This window comes from Bos javanicus, chromosome 2 (genome assembly GCF_032452875.1).
Source record: "Bos javanicus breed banteng chromosome 2, ARS-OSU_banteng_1.0, whole genome shotgun sequence".
Taxonomy (NCBI): domain Eukaryota; kingdom Metazoa; phylum Chordata; class Mammalia; order Artiodactyla; family Bovidae; genus Bos; species Bos javanicus.
In genome coordinates, this window is record NC_083869.1 from 76,496,148 (window position 1) to 76,513,374 (window position 17,227).

General features: G+C 37.7%; 1 protein-coding gene across 1 annotated transcript in view; it reads left to right on the plus strand.

The window, feature by feature from the left end:
* The window catches only part of CNTNAP5 (contactin associated protein family member 5), a 1,042,386-nt gene that overhangs the window by 522,704 nt on the left and 502,455 nt on the right, over nucleotides 1–17,227 (plus strand). The window contains exon 7 of the mRNA XM_061440248.1: nucleotides 2,292–2,435. Within this exon, the coding sequence (XP_061296232.1) occupies nucleotides 2,292–2,435 (144 nt within the window). The remainder of the gene's footprint in view (nucleotides 1–2,291; nucleotides 2,436–17,227) is intronic.

Sequence of the window (17,227 nt, forward strand, 5' to 3'; positions counted from 1 at the left end):
AATCATTTTTAAGTAGAGTTAAAGATAAAATTTGCAGAGTTTTACTGAAAGACAAATTTAGACTTGATCTAAATACTTGGCAAAAGAAAACTAGAGCTGAAACTCATTTACAATTTAAAGTGGGAGCACATGTATTTCAAGGCAAATAGAACATACATGTGGTTCAATCAAAGAGAATCTATTAATTTATGATCTATTAATATATTTCAACCTACCAACAGATTAAATGCAAAATACTCTGTATTCTGTCACATGAATTTTTGAAACATCAATCAATGAATAAAACTGAGCATTCATTCCTCATTTCAAACAAATAATAAATAAGTAAGCAACTAAATAATTTATGTGGAAAATGGGATTAGAAGTATCTGTTTAATGTGATGTGGAATCAGAATCAGTATATACTGGGAAGTATACAAAAATACTGTTATTTTTGTTTGTTTTTTAATTTTTTTTCCTAATGTTCTATACCATAATTATTGTTTATTGTTGTTTTGGCTATATTTTAGAAAGTTTTGGTGAGGACAATGAAACAAAAAATGTATAAAAATTGGCTTGTAAAAAGAGGAAAATATTTTAAGTATTTCATATGATTAGTACCTTCAAAAGTTCAATGAAATTAGCTAAAAAATATATTATTTAATATACAGGTGTCTGGATAGATAAAACAATAGGAGAGGCATATAATTTTCTTATTAAAAATTTTAATTAATAAAAAACAAGGAATTTACACTGGAATTTATTGAGATATAAATGACATATAATGTTACTCTGGTTTCATATAGCATAATGATCTGATATTTGCATAATATGTTTTTTAGATTTCATACAGTGGAAATTGTTAAAAGCTTGAAATTCAGTGGAATTAAGTTGATGATGAATATGTGAATGAGAAAAGTAAAATAATAACCTTAGGTGAGAGGCCTTACCAAAAATATTTTGAAAATAGTAAAAGACACTGAATTCTTGTATAGGAAGATGAAATATTTAAAAAACAACATTCTTCATTAAGTAAATGTGTTCATGGAAATAACAAATTCCATATTAATTCTCAAACTTCCAATAGACTATTTTAAATAAAATTATTCTGAAATTAAGTTTTAAAATTAAAAAGGCAAAATATAAAATAATTATCTTAGAGTAAAATAATAGAAAATAGACATGAGCAGCAGGGTTAATCATTCTTATCATAAATGTATAAAGAAATAATTTTTAAAAATAGTGTGGAATTTATGGGGGAAAAAGTAGACATCTGTAAACAGCCTTTGCTTAATCTGTAGCTATTCATATAAGAAGACATTTCCACTGGGAGAACAAATCTTTCTGAAATATACTCAAGCATTCATACGATTTAAGTATTATATGCTGAAGGTAACATTTCATAGCAGTGAAGAAAAACTGGGTTACTCACTAAATGGTATTGGGATAAACCTGATGATAGAAACTACTCTGCTTCTGTTTTAAAATAGGAAGAATATTCATAACAGATCAGGTTTGTTTTAAAAAGAATATTTTCTTTCCAAAAGTAATTTGTACTGGAAAGGGAAGTGGTAAACATAAATAGTATTCCATTGCTTTCCCAGAGACAACTGCCATTAATAGTTCAGTGTTATTTCTTCAATCTAAATTGTAAGCCCATTTTTTGTTATTGACATCATACCTTACTCCCAACTATAACTCCTGCATTTTTAAATCAACATTCCACTCATTTTCCACTTTACAACAAATGTTTTCTAAGCACCATTATTGAAAACTAAGTAGGAGTCTATTATATCAATTCTCAATTTTTCCCTCTAAATAAATATATGAGATATTTGAATTGTTTCCTATTTTTCATCTTTATAAAATATTTCCATAACAGCTGTGTTGATAAGGTGTTTTTGATACAGTACAGAATAAACTAGGCCTGAATAGAGGTATATTTTGTTTGTCCCTTGGTTTTACTTTGATTGTACTAAGATATTTGCATAAGAGATAAATATAAAGATGTTGATTTTCTTTGCTTTTTTCTTCCTTCTGTAAATTATTGTTGTATTTAGTATTAGAAGGATTCAGAAAGGATGTAAAATAGTTTTGTAAAATAAGCTCTTAAAAAGCAAGCAATTATAGTTATTTTTACGTGGCCTAATCAGTATCCTTTTAAATGTGTAATCAAGTGGCATCTATAATTATTTGAGCCACTTGGCTCATGCTACAATTGAATCTACTGAAATTCACTTGCTTACTTTCCTTTTCCTTTACTCCTTTTTTAGAGCTTATAACTAAAAGTTGATTTTTTTTTTCCCATAAAGCTTAGTTTTGGAGGAATTCCAGTACCAGGCAAACCTGGGACCTTTTTAAAGAAAAACTTCCATGGATGTATTGAAAACCTTTACTACAATGGAGTAAACATAATTGACTTGGCTAAAAGGCGAAAGCATCAGATCTATACTGTGGTAAGTCAGCATCCATTCCAGCTCAATGATTTCTAACACTTCAATGTGGTTAAGACTTGCTTTCCCCATCATACACCTGGCACTTCCTCATAATACGTTTACATCACGCTCTTGGATGTCTAAATAGACTCCAAGGTGAAATTGGAGAGAGGGAGGCACAGTAGGGAGTGAGTGGGTATGAACTGTGTAATTGGGGGAAACAAATGTTTTAGAGGTCCCTACCTACTGAATTCTATATTCCTGGCTATGAGTTTGTGCCATCTGTGGGCGGGGCTTGCAATCTATACTGGGTTGAATGAATCTCTTTTTTTATCCCTGAGAAATGCAGCAAAAGAACCACAGATTCTATTAAATTCTATTCCTGGTGAATTATATATTTGTCTACTTATTGCTGTTGTTAAAAACTTGGGCATTTTGAAGAACAGAGGTTAAATTTTTAATGTTGCTCCTTGGGTCTCAAGATCCCAAGATATGCTTGGTTTCTTCTTTCCACCATTTAGAAGTTTCCTTGGTTTTATTTATATATAATGTTGGAGTTTTTAGTTGTACTTAGTGGGAGAAATAGAGAAAATCATACTACTCCATCCTGCTAGAAGCAGAGGTCCATTAAACTAACAGTATTGTAAAAGCTTTCACAAGACTAGACCCCCTTATCATTGACTAGTAGATGCTGCTTCTCCTTGCAATCTGATCACTGGACTACCTGGAAAAGTTGGAATTTAAATGATCTTGATTTGTTTTCCTTGATAAGTATAATGTGTAAAAAATATTTTATGTTTGGAGGTTCCATATATTAACACTTTTTTTTTTTAAGTTGCCATTGGATTCCAGCGTGAGAAACAGCCTTGCTTATGGAAAATCACAGTTTGGTTAAAGTCTATAATATTTTAAAAGGCTTGTCCCAGGCTCAGGCTCCAGGCTTTTGGCAATGTTACCCATATATACCAAGGTTATTCATTAACTAATTAACTAATCAACTAATCCACATTGCAGGCAGATTCTTTACCAGCTGAGCTACCAGGGGAGTCCGTGAATACTGGAATAGATAGCCTATCCCTTCTCCAGCAGATCTTCCTGACCCAGGAATTGAACCACAGTCTCCTGCATCGCAGGCAGATTCTTTACCAGCTGAGCTACCAAGTTAGGAAGTCCTAATGTTATTCGTTAACTAATTAACCTAAGCACTAACTAGCTGATGACATGTTGTTTAGGCGTAGGTCAGGAAAGCATACTTCTGCCCATTGCTCCTCAATATTATTCCCCCCAAATATTTCATAACATACCCATTTCATTGAGTTTAATCTGCAAAAACAGAGGGGTCACATACTACTAGGAGTTTGAAAGTGAAAGACACTCAGTCGTGTCTGATTCTTTGTGACCCCATGGACTATACGGTCCATGGAATTCTCCAGGCCATGGAATTCTCCAGGAGTGGGTAGCCTTTCCCTTCTCCAGGGGATCTTCCCAACCCATGGATCAAACCCAGGTCTCCTGCATTGCAGGCAGATTCTTTACCAGCTGAGCCACAAGGGAAGCCCAAGAATATTGGAGTGGGTATCCTATCTCTTCTCCAGAGGATCTTCCTGACCCAAGAGTTGAACCTGGGTCTACTGCATTGCAGGTGGATTCTTTACCAACTGAGCTAGGTTAGCTTAGACTAATATCATGAATGTCAATGCACCTGAAAAGAGAATAGAACATTGTGGGAAGAGTTGGAATCACAAATTGGAACACAAGGAACTTAATGAAACATTGCTACTTTCATTGTTCACAAACTGGCTTCAAAAGTGTGAGAACCTGAGCCTTAGATATAAATAAAACCAATATCGTTATCAAGTCCAAGCTTGCGCTGTTTGCCCCACAATAGGCCAATAAATGGAGAGATGAGGCCTTGGGGCAAGGAATAGCGACTTTCTTCAGAAAGCCAGCAGATCTAGGAGCCCCAAAGAACCATCTTCTCCAAGCTAAAATTTAGACTTTTTAATGCTAAAATAGGAGGGAATGAGCTGGTTGCACACTTGTTGGTGTGAAAATCCTTTGTATTGCAGCTGTCCACATAGGTCAGATCATGGTATTCCTCAAACCTCCAATGAGACAGATGTTATTCTCTGTTTGGCAAGTTTTATCTATATGAACGAAAAAATGTTATATCTTTAATGAGCAGAGCATTGAGAACGGGCTCTCCTGTATATTTCAGGCTATGGACAACATTCTTAACTTGTAGTAAAAGCAGCAGAAAATAAAAGTTAAAGGAAAAGAAACAGATCCAATATGAAGTCAGATTTGTCTTCCCTATTACACTTTGGCAACATTCATAGAAAACTCCACACATAAATCATGTTTGAAAACATATTAAATGATAAGATATATTAAATAATAAGTCATTGAATATACAGAGCAAAAAAAGGGAAGTCAGGGAGATTAAGGAGGGAAAAATCCCATGAATTTATGAATATTGATAGCTTTCATCATTTCCTTTTTGGAGAGGATCATTAGCTACAATTTTAATAAATGTTTTGTTGATTTTAAAATATGGTAGCACTTACCAAGCTACCAAAAATTTCACTACCATACTTTATTTCTCAGAGTTTAATTGGCAGTGTTATTAATATGAATCATAAAGAATCTATTTTATCATTAATGCACTTGGGGGGAATTAAATAAGTTTTGGTTCTTTGCAGATAAAGAACCATTAGTGTTAAACTTCTCAATTTAAAGGGTGGGATAAACATATTATTTTTCTCCCAAATTGCTTCTATCACCTTGCTTAGGTGAAATTTCCCATCACTACACACACACACACACACATACACATGTATACACTTCGTCTTTTTTCTTTAGGAATTCCACATGGAAAGGAATTGTTTGCACCATTAATTACACGTACAAACAGTTTTATTCCCCTACTCAGGCTTACAGTTTCCCCCAAAGACATGGTATCAACTACAAAATCAGCTTTGTTGCAAGTCACTAACCACAGATGTGCTAAGTAAGGGCTTTTGAGAAGGATGACGTTTTTGTCCTTTGCTAGTATTCACAGACTCTAGCAGTTACTGAGTTTGGAAAAGTTTGGAGTTGAGCAGGAGACTCAGGGAATCAACAAATCAGGCAACAAATTTAAGGTAATACCCATCAGTTACAAAAGGTAATTCAAGAAGCACAAGCCACATCCAGCACAGAACCATCTCTGGCAGGCTGCATTTCTGCAGCATCCCCATTGCAATTCATCATTCCTTTCTTGTGGGACCTGCCTACTCCCTGGAGATTTAACAGCTGTTCCATGGGGATAATTCAATTTAGTCTTTATAGCTTGATTTGACTACAAGACGATCCTCCACATCCCGAGACACAGTAAAACTAACAGCTTAAAGTAGACATAAAAAACACCTCACTTTTCTACCTCAAATCTTCCACACTATGCTAATATAGTACCATATAACAAACAATCAGAAAATAAATGGTCCATTGAAGTGTGTGTACAGTACCTGTAATGTAGATTATTATATACATAATATAAGAAATATATTGCCTTGCAAGTTTCCTGAAAATGATTAATTTCATATCTTCTATTTCATCACAAATGCCACTTTCTTGGAGCTCTCCTTTCAGAGTTTTGAATCCCCTTTCACAGAGGCAATGAGAGTAACTAGGTTGTCTGAAAGTTGTCTTGATTATAGGTGTTAAAATGATTATTTCTCATTTAAAAGAAAAGCATAGGGGAAATGCTTATATAACTTGACTTTACCTTCAGTGGGAGTGGGGATAAAGGCAGATGGCCATTAGCAGGACTATGTTTATAGACCTGGCTTTGGAGCTATTTGACCATGTCAGTTTGCTTCTGTATCTTTGTCTCCAAATAGTTGAATGGGTGTTGGCTAACAAGCGTGTGTGATGATACCCCCAACTTCATGGCTGAAATGGCTAAGCAATCACAAAATGCATTTCTCCTCGGCCTACAGGAAAGCCTGACCGTCCTCTCAATACAGTGTTCCTAGCAGCAACATAGTTACATAATTGTTGATAAATTGTTTAGACGCCTAATCTTACTCAAAGGCTCACTCAGTCGTGGAGCCTGGGGCAATTTAACAAGCCTCAGTATCTTTATACGTAAAATGAGACAATTATAGTTCCTACCTCAGACTGTTATTGTGATGATTAATATATGGTTAGCACAGTGTAAGGCTCAGTTGGTAAAAACAAAAAAAAAAAAAAAAAAATTGCCTGCAATGCAGGAGGCCCGGGTTTGATTGCTGGGTCGGGAAGATCCCCTTGTGATAGTAACGGCAACCCACTCCAGTATTCTTCCCTGGGAAGTCCCATAGACAGAGGAGGCTGGTGGGCTATAGTGCATGAGTTCGCAAGAGTCAGACAAAACTTAGCAACTAAACCACTACCACCAAGGTCCACAGTAAGCACCCAATACTTTGAAGATATTATTAAGGAACATTTCTACCAGTCAGTCAGTTCAGTCACTCAGTTGTGTCCGACTTTGTGACCCCATGAACTGCAGAATGCCGGGCTTCCCTGTCTATCACCGACTCCCAAAGCTTACTTAAATTCATGTCTATTGAGTCGGTGATGCCATCAAACCATCTCATCCTCTGTAGTTCCCTTCTGCTCCCGCCTTCAATCTTTCCCAGAATCAGGGTCATTTCCAATGAGTAGGTTCTTCCCATCAGGTGGCCAAAGTATTGGAGTTTCAGCTTCAGTATGAGTCCTTCCAATAATTATTCAGGACTGATTTCCTTTAGGATGGACTGGTTGGATCTCCTTGCAGTCCAAGGGACTCTCAAGAGTCTTCTTCAACACCACAGTTCAAAAGCATCAATTCTTTGGCACTCAACTTTCTTTATAGACCAACTCTCACATCCATACATGACCACTGGAAAAACCAAATCTTTGACTAGACGGACCTTTGTTGGCAAAGTAATGTCTCTGGTTTTTAATATGCTGTCTAGGTTGGTCATAACTTTCCTTCCAAGGAGCAAACGTCTTTTAATTTCATGGCTGCAGTCACCATCTCAAGTGATTTTGGATCCTAAGAAAATAAAGTCTGTGACTTGTTCCATTGTTTCCCCATCTATTTGCCATGAAATGATGGGACCAGATGCCATGATCTTAGTTTTCTGAATTTTGAACTTTAAGCCAACTTTTTCACTCTCCTCTTTCACTTTCATCAAGAGGCTCTTTGGTTCTTCACATTCTGCCATAAGTATGGTGTCATCTGCATATCTAAGGTTATTGATATTTCTCCTGGAAATCTTGATTCCAGCTTGTGCTTCATCCAGCCTAGCATTTCTCATGATGTACTCTGCATGTAAGATAAATAAAATGGGTGACAATATACAGCTTTGATGGACTCCTTTCCCAGTTTGGAACCAGTCTGTTGTTCCATGTTCAGTTTTAACTGTTGCTTCTTTACCTGCATACAGATTTCTCAGGAGGCAGGTCAAGTGGTCTGGTATTCCCATTTCTTTAAGAATTTTCCACAGTTTGTTGTGACTCACACAGTCAAAGGCTTTGGCATAGTCAAAGAAGCAGAAATAAATATTTTTTGGGAATTCTCTTGCTTTTTCAATGATCTGAAGGTTGTTGGCAATTTGATCTCTGCTTCCTCTGCCTTTTCTAAATATGGCATGAATATCTGGAAGTTCACGGTTCACGTACTGTTAAAGCCTGGCTTGAAGAATTTTGAGCATTTCTTTGCTAGCATGTGAGAAGAGTGCAATTGTATGGTAGTTTGAGCATTATTTGGCTTTGCCTTTCTTTGGGATTGGAATTTCCAGTCCTGTTGCCATGGTTGAGTTTCCCAAATTTGCTTGCATATTGAGTACAGCACTTTCACAGCAACATCTTTTAGGATTTGAAATAGCTCAACTGAAATTCCATCACGTACACTACCTTTGTTCATAGTGATGCTTTCTAAGGCCCACTTGACTTCAGATTCCAGGATGTCTGGCTCTAGGTGAGTGATCACACCATCATGATTATCTGGGTCATGAAGATCTTTATTGTCTAGTTCTTCTGTGTATTCTTACCACCTCTTCTTAATATCTTCTGATTCTGCTAGGTCCATACCATTTCTGTCCTTTATTGAGCCCATCTTTGCATGAAAATATCCCTTGATAGCTCTAATTTTCTTGAAGAGATCTCTAGTCTTTCACATTCTATTGTTTCCCTCTATTTCTTTGCACTTATCACTGAGGAAAGCTTTCTTATCTCTCCTTGCTATTCTTTGGAGCTCTGCATTCAAATGGGTGTATCTTTCCTTTTCTCCATTGCCTTTCACTTCTTTTTTTTTTTTTCACAGCTATTTGTAAGGCCTTCTCAGATAACCATTTTGCCTTTTTGCAGTTCTTTTTCTTGGGGATGGTCTTGATCACTGCCTCCTGCACAATGTCACAAACCTCCTTTCATAGTTCTTCAGGTACTCTATCAGATCTAATCCCTTCAATCTATTTGTCACTTTCACTGTATAATTGTAAGAGATTTGATTTAGGTCATACTTGAATGGTCTATTGGTTTTTCCCAACTTTCTTCAATTTAAGTCTGAATTTTTCAGTGAGGAGTTCATGATCTGAGCCACAGTCAGCTCCCGGTCTTGGTTTTGCTGACTGTATAGAGCTTCTCCTTTGGCTGCAAAGAATATAATCAATCTGATTTTGATATTGACCATCTGGTGATGTCCATGTGTAGAGTCTTCTCTTGTGTTTTTGGAAGAGGATGTTTGCTATGACCAGTGTGTTCTCTTGGCAAAATTCTGTTAGCCTTTGCCGTGCTTCATTCTGTACTCCAAGGCCAAATTTACCTGTTACTCCAGGTATTTCTTGACTTCCTACTTTTGCATTCTAGTACCTTATAATGAAAAGGGCATCTTTTTCAGGTGTTGGTTCTAGAAGATCTTGTAGGTCTTTATAGAACTGTTCAATTTCAACTTCTTCAGCATTACTGGTTGGGGCATAGACTTGAATTACTGTGGTATTGAATGGTTTGCCTGGAAATGAACAGAGACTATTCTGTAGTTTTTGAGACTGTATCCAAGTACAGCATTTTGGACTCTTTTGTTGACTATGATGGCTACTCCATTTCTTCTAAAGGATTCTTACTAATAAGTTCAACTTAAGTTGGCATGTAAGCTGATATTTATTTGTTGTTTTGTGTATATAATTAATGACTCACATAGCATTCTTGCACTTTATGATCCCAAGAAATAATAAAAGTAGATTGGATTGGTCATGTTCTGCTCCTGTGTCTGTAGTTATAGTTTATTCCCAAATCGTATAAATCATGAAGTGCATTTTGGGTAAATATATTATAGACCCCTTTCACTTGAAGAAATTTAATGACTCACTCTAGTCCAGATTTGATGAAATGACGGACTTATTTAAAATAAGACATTTAAAATAGATGTTGCACAGTGGACTTGGGTGTAACAGGAATACTAAGTAGGCTTTGTAAAATTTAACTTCTGTTTGAATGTCACTGTCATGAAAGTTGTTGGAATGTGTTGTTTATTTCTTAAGCTCTGAAGCCAAGAGATAAGGATAAGTGTATACATGAGATAACACACACATTCACATTTCCATATGTGTGGGTACCCATATGCCCGCACACGCACACACACACATATTGTGTTTGTCTTACCTTCCTGTGACTGAGAAGCTCCTGAAAATTGCTCAGAGAAAAAAATCCCTGGTGTCTAGTGAAGCCTAATCTCTAGCTTATTCCTGGGATCACATTTCATCCCTGTAGTTTGCTCTGTGATAAATGATACTTTCCGCTGATGGAAGGACTCATTTGAAAAAGCATCTAACCTATCAAATCTTCTCTCTCCACGTTTCTACTGTCTTCCACTGTCATTTGACCAGGGTGACATTCATATTATCTGCTTCTAGTTTGTATGCTCCTTGTACCTTGGAAAAAAAATATTCTCAAATTATTAGGTTTTAGAGAAGTGGCTTCCTTTCTGTCTTTGGGCAAAGCAAAATTAAATAGTTTCAATGTCATGTGAGGAATAATGTAACAAAGTTAAAAAATAAACTAACAATGAAATGGTTATCTTCTCTGAAAATGGTCCTGCCTTAAATCGGTGTCATGATTTTTTTCCTTACGTGACTGGTTTCATTAGCTCATCTGATGAAATCATTATTTGACATTACTAAAGAAAACATCTTTAGAATGTTAAAAATATGCATCTCCATGTATTACTGATGCCCTTTGGAATATACAGAACAGAAGACCTAGCCAGTCAGAGAGGAAAGCACTGTTCTCATCTATATGTATTTAATTTTCAGATTTTAAATGTATATTTGATATAACATAAACTGTATTTATTGACAATTTTATATCTTGCTTTTAATGGTTAAAAAAGTATTTTCTGTATCTTTAAAAGTTTCATTAAATACTTCCAGTCACTTTACAACAATAATTTCTACAGTAAGTCCATTCACCATAGTTCATTCAAGATTCTATGGTGTTAAAATTTGAGTTGTTTGAATTTTTATTGCCAAAAATAATACTGAGATTACAAATATAAACTGAAATAATTTCCTGAAATTTAGAGTGGATCAACAGAAATGAACATTAGTTTATGAAAAGTCTGTACCAGTTTCCATCCTTTCCTCCCACAGTGTAGGAGGGAACTGCTCATCCTGCCAGTTTCAACCCCTGCTTCCCTGTCATTTGAACATGCAAATGCATTTTTAAAATGGGGCTTGGGGCTAAATTAAAGTGAAAATCGACTTAGGCACTCTCCTTCTTTGCAAAACTTTCAACTAATGAGCTGAGTGTGTTCCTTTTACACTGTTTTTCCCACATAATAACAGCCATGACAGTCCCTTCATATGAAGACATCTTCTTTCGAGCACTTTCTTAGAGACAGTGGCACAAATCACCATGCTAATGCCAGAAGGGCAGTGAATGGAGGGATGAGAGATGGACCTCTGGTTGTATTAGTTCCTCTGTCCCAAAACATCTGTGAGAGGCAGGCGGGAGCAGACTGTTATTATCCACAGTTTCTACTAAAAGATACTTTATGCTTAGGACTGGGGAAAGTCAATGATATATAGTCAGTGGCTGTGTCATTCACAGCCTTCTTTCCTCTCTGCTGGAAACCACTACACCAACAGCTTTTATTCATTTTTATTATACAGCTATTTTTTTCTACAGTCCTGAATGACTTTCATGTCAAACTGAAAAAAAGAAAGTTTGAGCAGATCTGTGAATAGCACCACTTACCTGGGAATTGAGGACTATGAGATCTTTCAGAAATGACCCCTGTGTGATTTCCTAATTGCCAAATACATCTCTCATGGGTATTTCTTGCAAAGTAGAAACTCTGGGTAAAACCCTTATCTTTGACAAGAGGAAGAAAGGTGGCATCAGAGGTCAGAGTGTCTGGGAAGAGCCTCCCTCCTTATCCTCAGATGGTTGTGCTCTTGGCAGGCCCTCCTCCTGGCCTCATGGCTCTCACAATGCCCATCCTCTGGCATCTGGCTGTCAGGCTCTTCCTCCTGGGAGTCAGGAGATGGCTGAGAGTTCTGTGTAGGAATTCAATACCTCCCCAGAAACCCTGCAACCAGTAGCTCTCATATTCCTACAAGACAGATAACAACTTCCCTGCTTGGGTTTTGAATCCTCTATAATCATCCCCTCTCTTCTATAGGTTGATTTCCCACTTTCTCATCAGAGCTTATTTTATAGCCTGGCCCAGAATAGTGACTGTTTCCGGAATTCATTCTAAGCGTCTCTTCCTCTATGCCTTTCATTCTTTCATTTAGTGTCTCCCATAGTCACTAAACTACTTTTCTCCTTCACCCTCTGTTGGTTCAGCCACACACTTGCCTTCCTCTTCCAAACTCACAAGTAGGGCTAGCATCTTAAACCAGCATGTGCCACTGACTCTCAGAAGTGGAGCAGGGTCCTGGAGCCTTAGGCTGTATACACCACAGACTTTTGAGTTTGCTGCCTTGTAGGGAGACCCAAGGGAACTGGAAACCAAGCTGACAATCCTACATTTCAGGGAGTGACTTAGGGGCTTTGGGGCTAAATAACCAAAAATTAGGACACGTTTCAAAGTTATAAATATGGAACCAGTAATAGGGTGTAGTATGAGAAGCTGTTATGCTCCTGCCTTCCATATGTTAACTTCTGAAGCTGTTATGCTCCTGTCTTCCAAATGTCTGTGGCTCCCTGGAATGCAGGGCTAAGAAGAAGTGTGGGGTAAGGTCCAGACTGGGTAGAAGAAAGTGCTGTGACCCCTAAGCAGAATGAAGACTGGGAAAGGAGGAGCCTTCAGTGCGCTGTGTGTTGGCCCTGTCCGGGCGTGTTCCAGAGCCCACACTCGCCCCTGAACATCTTTCAAACTCTAAGGTCCCCATGCTTTCCATGTTGTAAACTCACACTTACCTAACACGGCACAACTTAGCACTTGATTCATTACTGTCGTCAAGATATAGTTGTTGAGCATCTGCTGTATGCCAAAAAAAAAAAGTTCCTGCCTTCAGTGGATGGGAAACTTCTCAGCCCCCAACATGCACACTGTGGGAACAAGGTCACCATCAGAACTCAGAATCCAAAACTGATCCTCTTACCGAGGTGGACTCCTCATACCTGCTCTCTGCTCTCCTGGCTGCCACTGTGCTTGTCACCCCTCCTCTGCTCACTGCCTTCTTGGTTTGACACTTTTTGTTTGTTTTACTACCTTGAGATCTCTCAGTGATCCTGCTTTTCCATTTGCTTTTACAGTCTTCTGCTTTGTTTTAAAAACTAAAAACAAATTTTATTGATTTTAATGTGTTAATTACTATTACACAGCAAAGGGATTTAGTTACACATTCTGAAAGAATGTATATATTATATATATATATATATATTATAATGTGTATATATATATTATTTTTCATATTATTTCCCATGATGGTTTAGCACAGGATATAACTCCCTGTGTTATATAGTAGAACCTTGTTGTTTATCCATTTCTATACAATAGGTTGCATCTACTAATCCCAAAGTCTCATGCCATTCCTCCACATACACTCTTCTGCTTTCTGACTGTGACTGGAGCCTCTGCCCTCCAGGCTGCAAGGCTCACAGGGCTTCTGACTGCCTTCTGTCAGTCACTGCATGCTGGCCAGACTCAAACCTAGTTTATAAGAGTTCAAGAGAAAAAATGATGGAGCTAGCAGTCAGGAAAAACTTCATGAAAATGACAAAATTGTAGGAACTTGCCAAGAGCTTTGAAGAAAAAGATACCTCTTAGCCAATTCCAAGTTCACGGGAAGGAAGGACAAGTGGAGTCGTGGTATATGTACCAGCTTAAGGTGGGGACATGGTATTACTGGGAAAACTGGTATGTTTTATTCTAGCCTGGTTCTTTCCAAAAGTTTTTTTGTGTCACTCATAGTGTTAAATATGTGATGGTCAGCAAATGTTAATAGATGAAAGCATTCTGTATTGAAGAGGTTATGATCTTTGTAGGCAGTGAGAATAAATCAGAATGACCACATACTATCTATAGAATGTGGACCAAAGTTAGTCTGCAGTGTCTTCATCTACAAGGTAGAAATAATCATACTTATGTTACATATAAGGGACTTCCATGTAGCTCAGTTGGTGAAGAATCTGCCTGCAATGCAGGAGACCAGAGTTCAATCCCTGGGTCAGGAAGATTCCCTGGAGGAGGAAATGGCAACTCATTCCAGTGTTCTTGCCTGGACAATTCCCTAGACAGAGGAACCTGGTGGGCTACATTGTATAGGGTTGCAAAGAGTCAGACATAACTGAGCAACTAACAGACACACACATGATACACATATACCATGACTCCAGGGATAATGTAGGCATTGAATCACTAGGAGCTAACAATATCATCATAATTATTTTCATTGTCCCACTTTGCTCACCATTTCACATTGTAATTTCCCATGAAGACCACATGAAAGCATGTGACAGGCTCAAATTATGACAGTCTTGGTCCTCTCCAAAGAGAGGACCTATAATTATATCTATCCTGTAATACAAATGCCCTTCTACAAGTACAACACTAAGGATTTTAGATCAATGGCTATTAATATTTCAGGGGACTCATATACTTTAAGCAGATATTGAAAGCTATGAATACATTTTATTTTGCATAACAACTTGGAGGCCCATAGATGTCCCTGAAGTCTATCCACAGACAGCAGGTCAAGAGTTCCAGATTGATTTTTAGATTAGGAGAATTGTAGATAAAATGAAGCCTTTTCTCTGTCTTTATAAATTTGCAGTGATATTAGGTTGACATCTTGTGTTGAATAGCCAGGACTCTGAACCAGAAGGTGACTGCGCTAGATCTGTTCCTCCTGTGACAGTGCGGCTGGCTTCTTAGAAACGCTTCATCTTTTGTCACAGGATTTAGAAAACGCCTGTCTCCATGTTATTTGAAAGGTAAAATTTAGTATAAAAATTGATTATGGTTCAGACGGTAAAGCGTCTGCCTACAGTGTGGGAGACCTGGGTTCGATCCCTGGGTCAGGAAGATCCTCTGGAGAAGGAAATGGCAACCTACTCCAGTACTCTTGCCTGGAAAATCCCATGGATGGAGGAGCATAGTAAGAAGTTGGACACGACTGAGTGCGTGCACTTCACTTACTTCACAGTAGATGGTTAACTGCTAAAGTGGTTAAAAGATGACTATAAGAGGTCCAGAAATAGCAAGTTAAAAAAAAAAAAATCAGGTACTTCCTCTAAGCTGAGAGGGTGGGCAGAGGAAGAACTGGGACCCAGAGGAGCTCTCCCTGCTCACCCGCTAGACTGAGATTCAGACCTTCCCAAAGGGGCCATGGTTACCAGGGGAGCATGTAGCCCGAGAGCCACCTGTGGAAGCGGCCACCAGTTGGGAGGTATGGGCAGGAGCTCCACTGTGCAGAGCTGACTAACCACCCAGCAGGACAGGAACCTGGAGAAGTGGTTTCCAAGTGTTATGGCCCTGCAGTGGTTCTCTAGCGCCTTCTACCAACCAACACTAGCAATTGGCCCACTAACAGAAAAAAAACCTTACAGGATCCAACTCGAGCATCCCTAGCAGGGCGGCTTTGGCACTGAAACTCAGATGTGGATAACTGTCATCATCTCCATCTCTTTTCTTTCTTTTAAAATCTAGGTTAAAAATGAGAGGCCCTACTACGTATTTAAACTGCCACAGACAGTGGATGCTTGTGTTCTTGGGCGGTGTGTATGTATGTGTATACACACTTGTATCTACAAACGTACACACATATTTTCTTTTCCTTAGATATAAAAGGACAAACAGTAGGTACTTTTGACATATTTTTGTCTTTTATAGTTTTGAGAAAGAGATCAGATCTTTGATTTGGGATTGACAACAAAGTACCATTTAAATATACACATCCACATAAAAGCATGTGACTGGCCCACATTTTTACAAAGTCTTGGTCCTCTCCAAAGAGACAATTTGTTGTATCCATAACTCTTGCCTCTAATAAAATAAAATAACAGGGAAAATAAGAAAAAGGAAACAAAGTAAAGAGAAGGAAATGAGAGGCAGTAGATGTCAGGAAGAGGAGATTGTGAAGCCACTTAGGAAAAACATGCATGTTCATGATTTTTGTCTCCCGAGCATAGACTTAGACAGTATTAGCCTGTCTCACAAATGTATGAAGTACTGCAAAATCTCAAGTAAAGGTCCAGGCTTTAGGTAGCAGTAAAGTATTCATATATTTAACTTTGCCATTACATGTTTGCTAATACAGAATACTGAAACCACAACTATTTTATGTGTTCAGATGATTTATTACACTAAAAAGCATCTCTCATAGTCAAAAAGTTAAGAGCATTCTGTAAGTAGACTTGCACTCAAAGTACCCAAACAATTTACCCTTCACATGAGGATTTGCAATGCTCCACTTCTCACAAAAGTGTCTCATATTTCACCTAAAGATTTTCTCATGTTGTTTGCTCTCCTCTGAAATTGTTTTTTATTTCCCTGTTTTTCTACATTTTCTATGATATTTTAGCTCAAGGCTTCACTCCATTACTCCATTACTAAGTCAGCCTGTGGGGTTACCCATTATACCCCATGGTAATCAGTTATTTTCTCCCTGATGCTGTAACAAGGGCCAAAATTTGCTTATTTTACCCAAGGAAGCAAGTTTTTCGGAGATCTTTTCATGTTTTTCCTCATGGTATCAATACAATCCTGTGGCTCAACAAACATTTAACAAATAATGATGATAATTTTAAAATGCAAAATAAAAGATTGCCCAGGTCTTTATGAACATAACTCTGCGATCAAAACAAAGCCAACAGTACCCATGTAGCCTCCAGAAGCCACATGTGATAGAAATCTCATGCCTGATAGATTTAAGGTGATGGTGTGCCCTCAAACTCACCATTTATTTCAGTTACACACATCACATGATGAGGCTTGTAAGCACACTCTGTTTGCGTGGTGTACTGCAAGAACCACAGCTGAGACTTGGACTCAGAGGATGGATCATTGACTGCTATCTTCCCATGGTTAATGGAAGATCAGGTAGCCCTAGAAGACATGCTTAGTGTTCTATGTAGGCTTTGGTGAATGTGTTTCATACCACATGCATGGGCAAATATAATACTCCATCTTGGAACAACAGCGAAAACCTATTCTGTATTCTTCCAGGAAACTAGAAAGTGTTTGGATTTTATCAGATTGCGATCTCCGTGTGATGACTAGAAATAAATCACTTAGACAATTGAAGCATCTTTTGTGTTTGTTTTTACCCTTAAAATTAAGTGTTTACAACCTGGGTTTG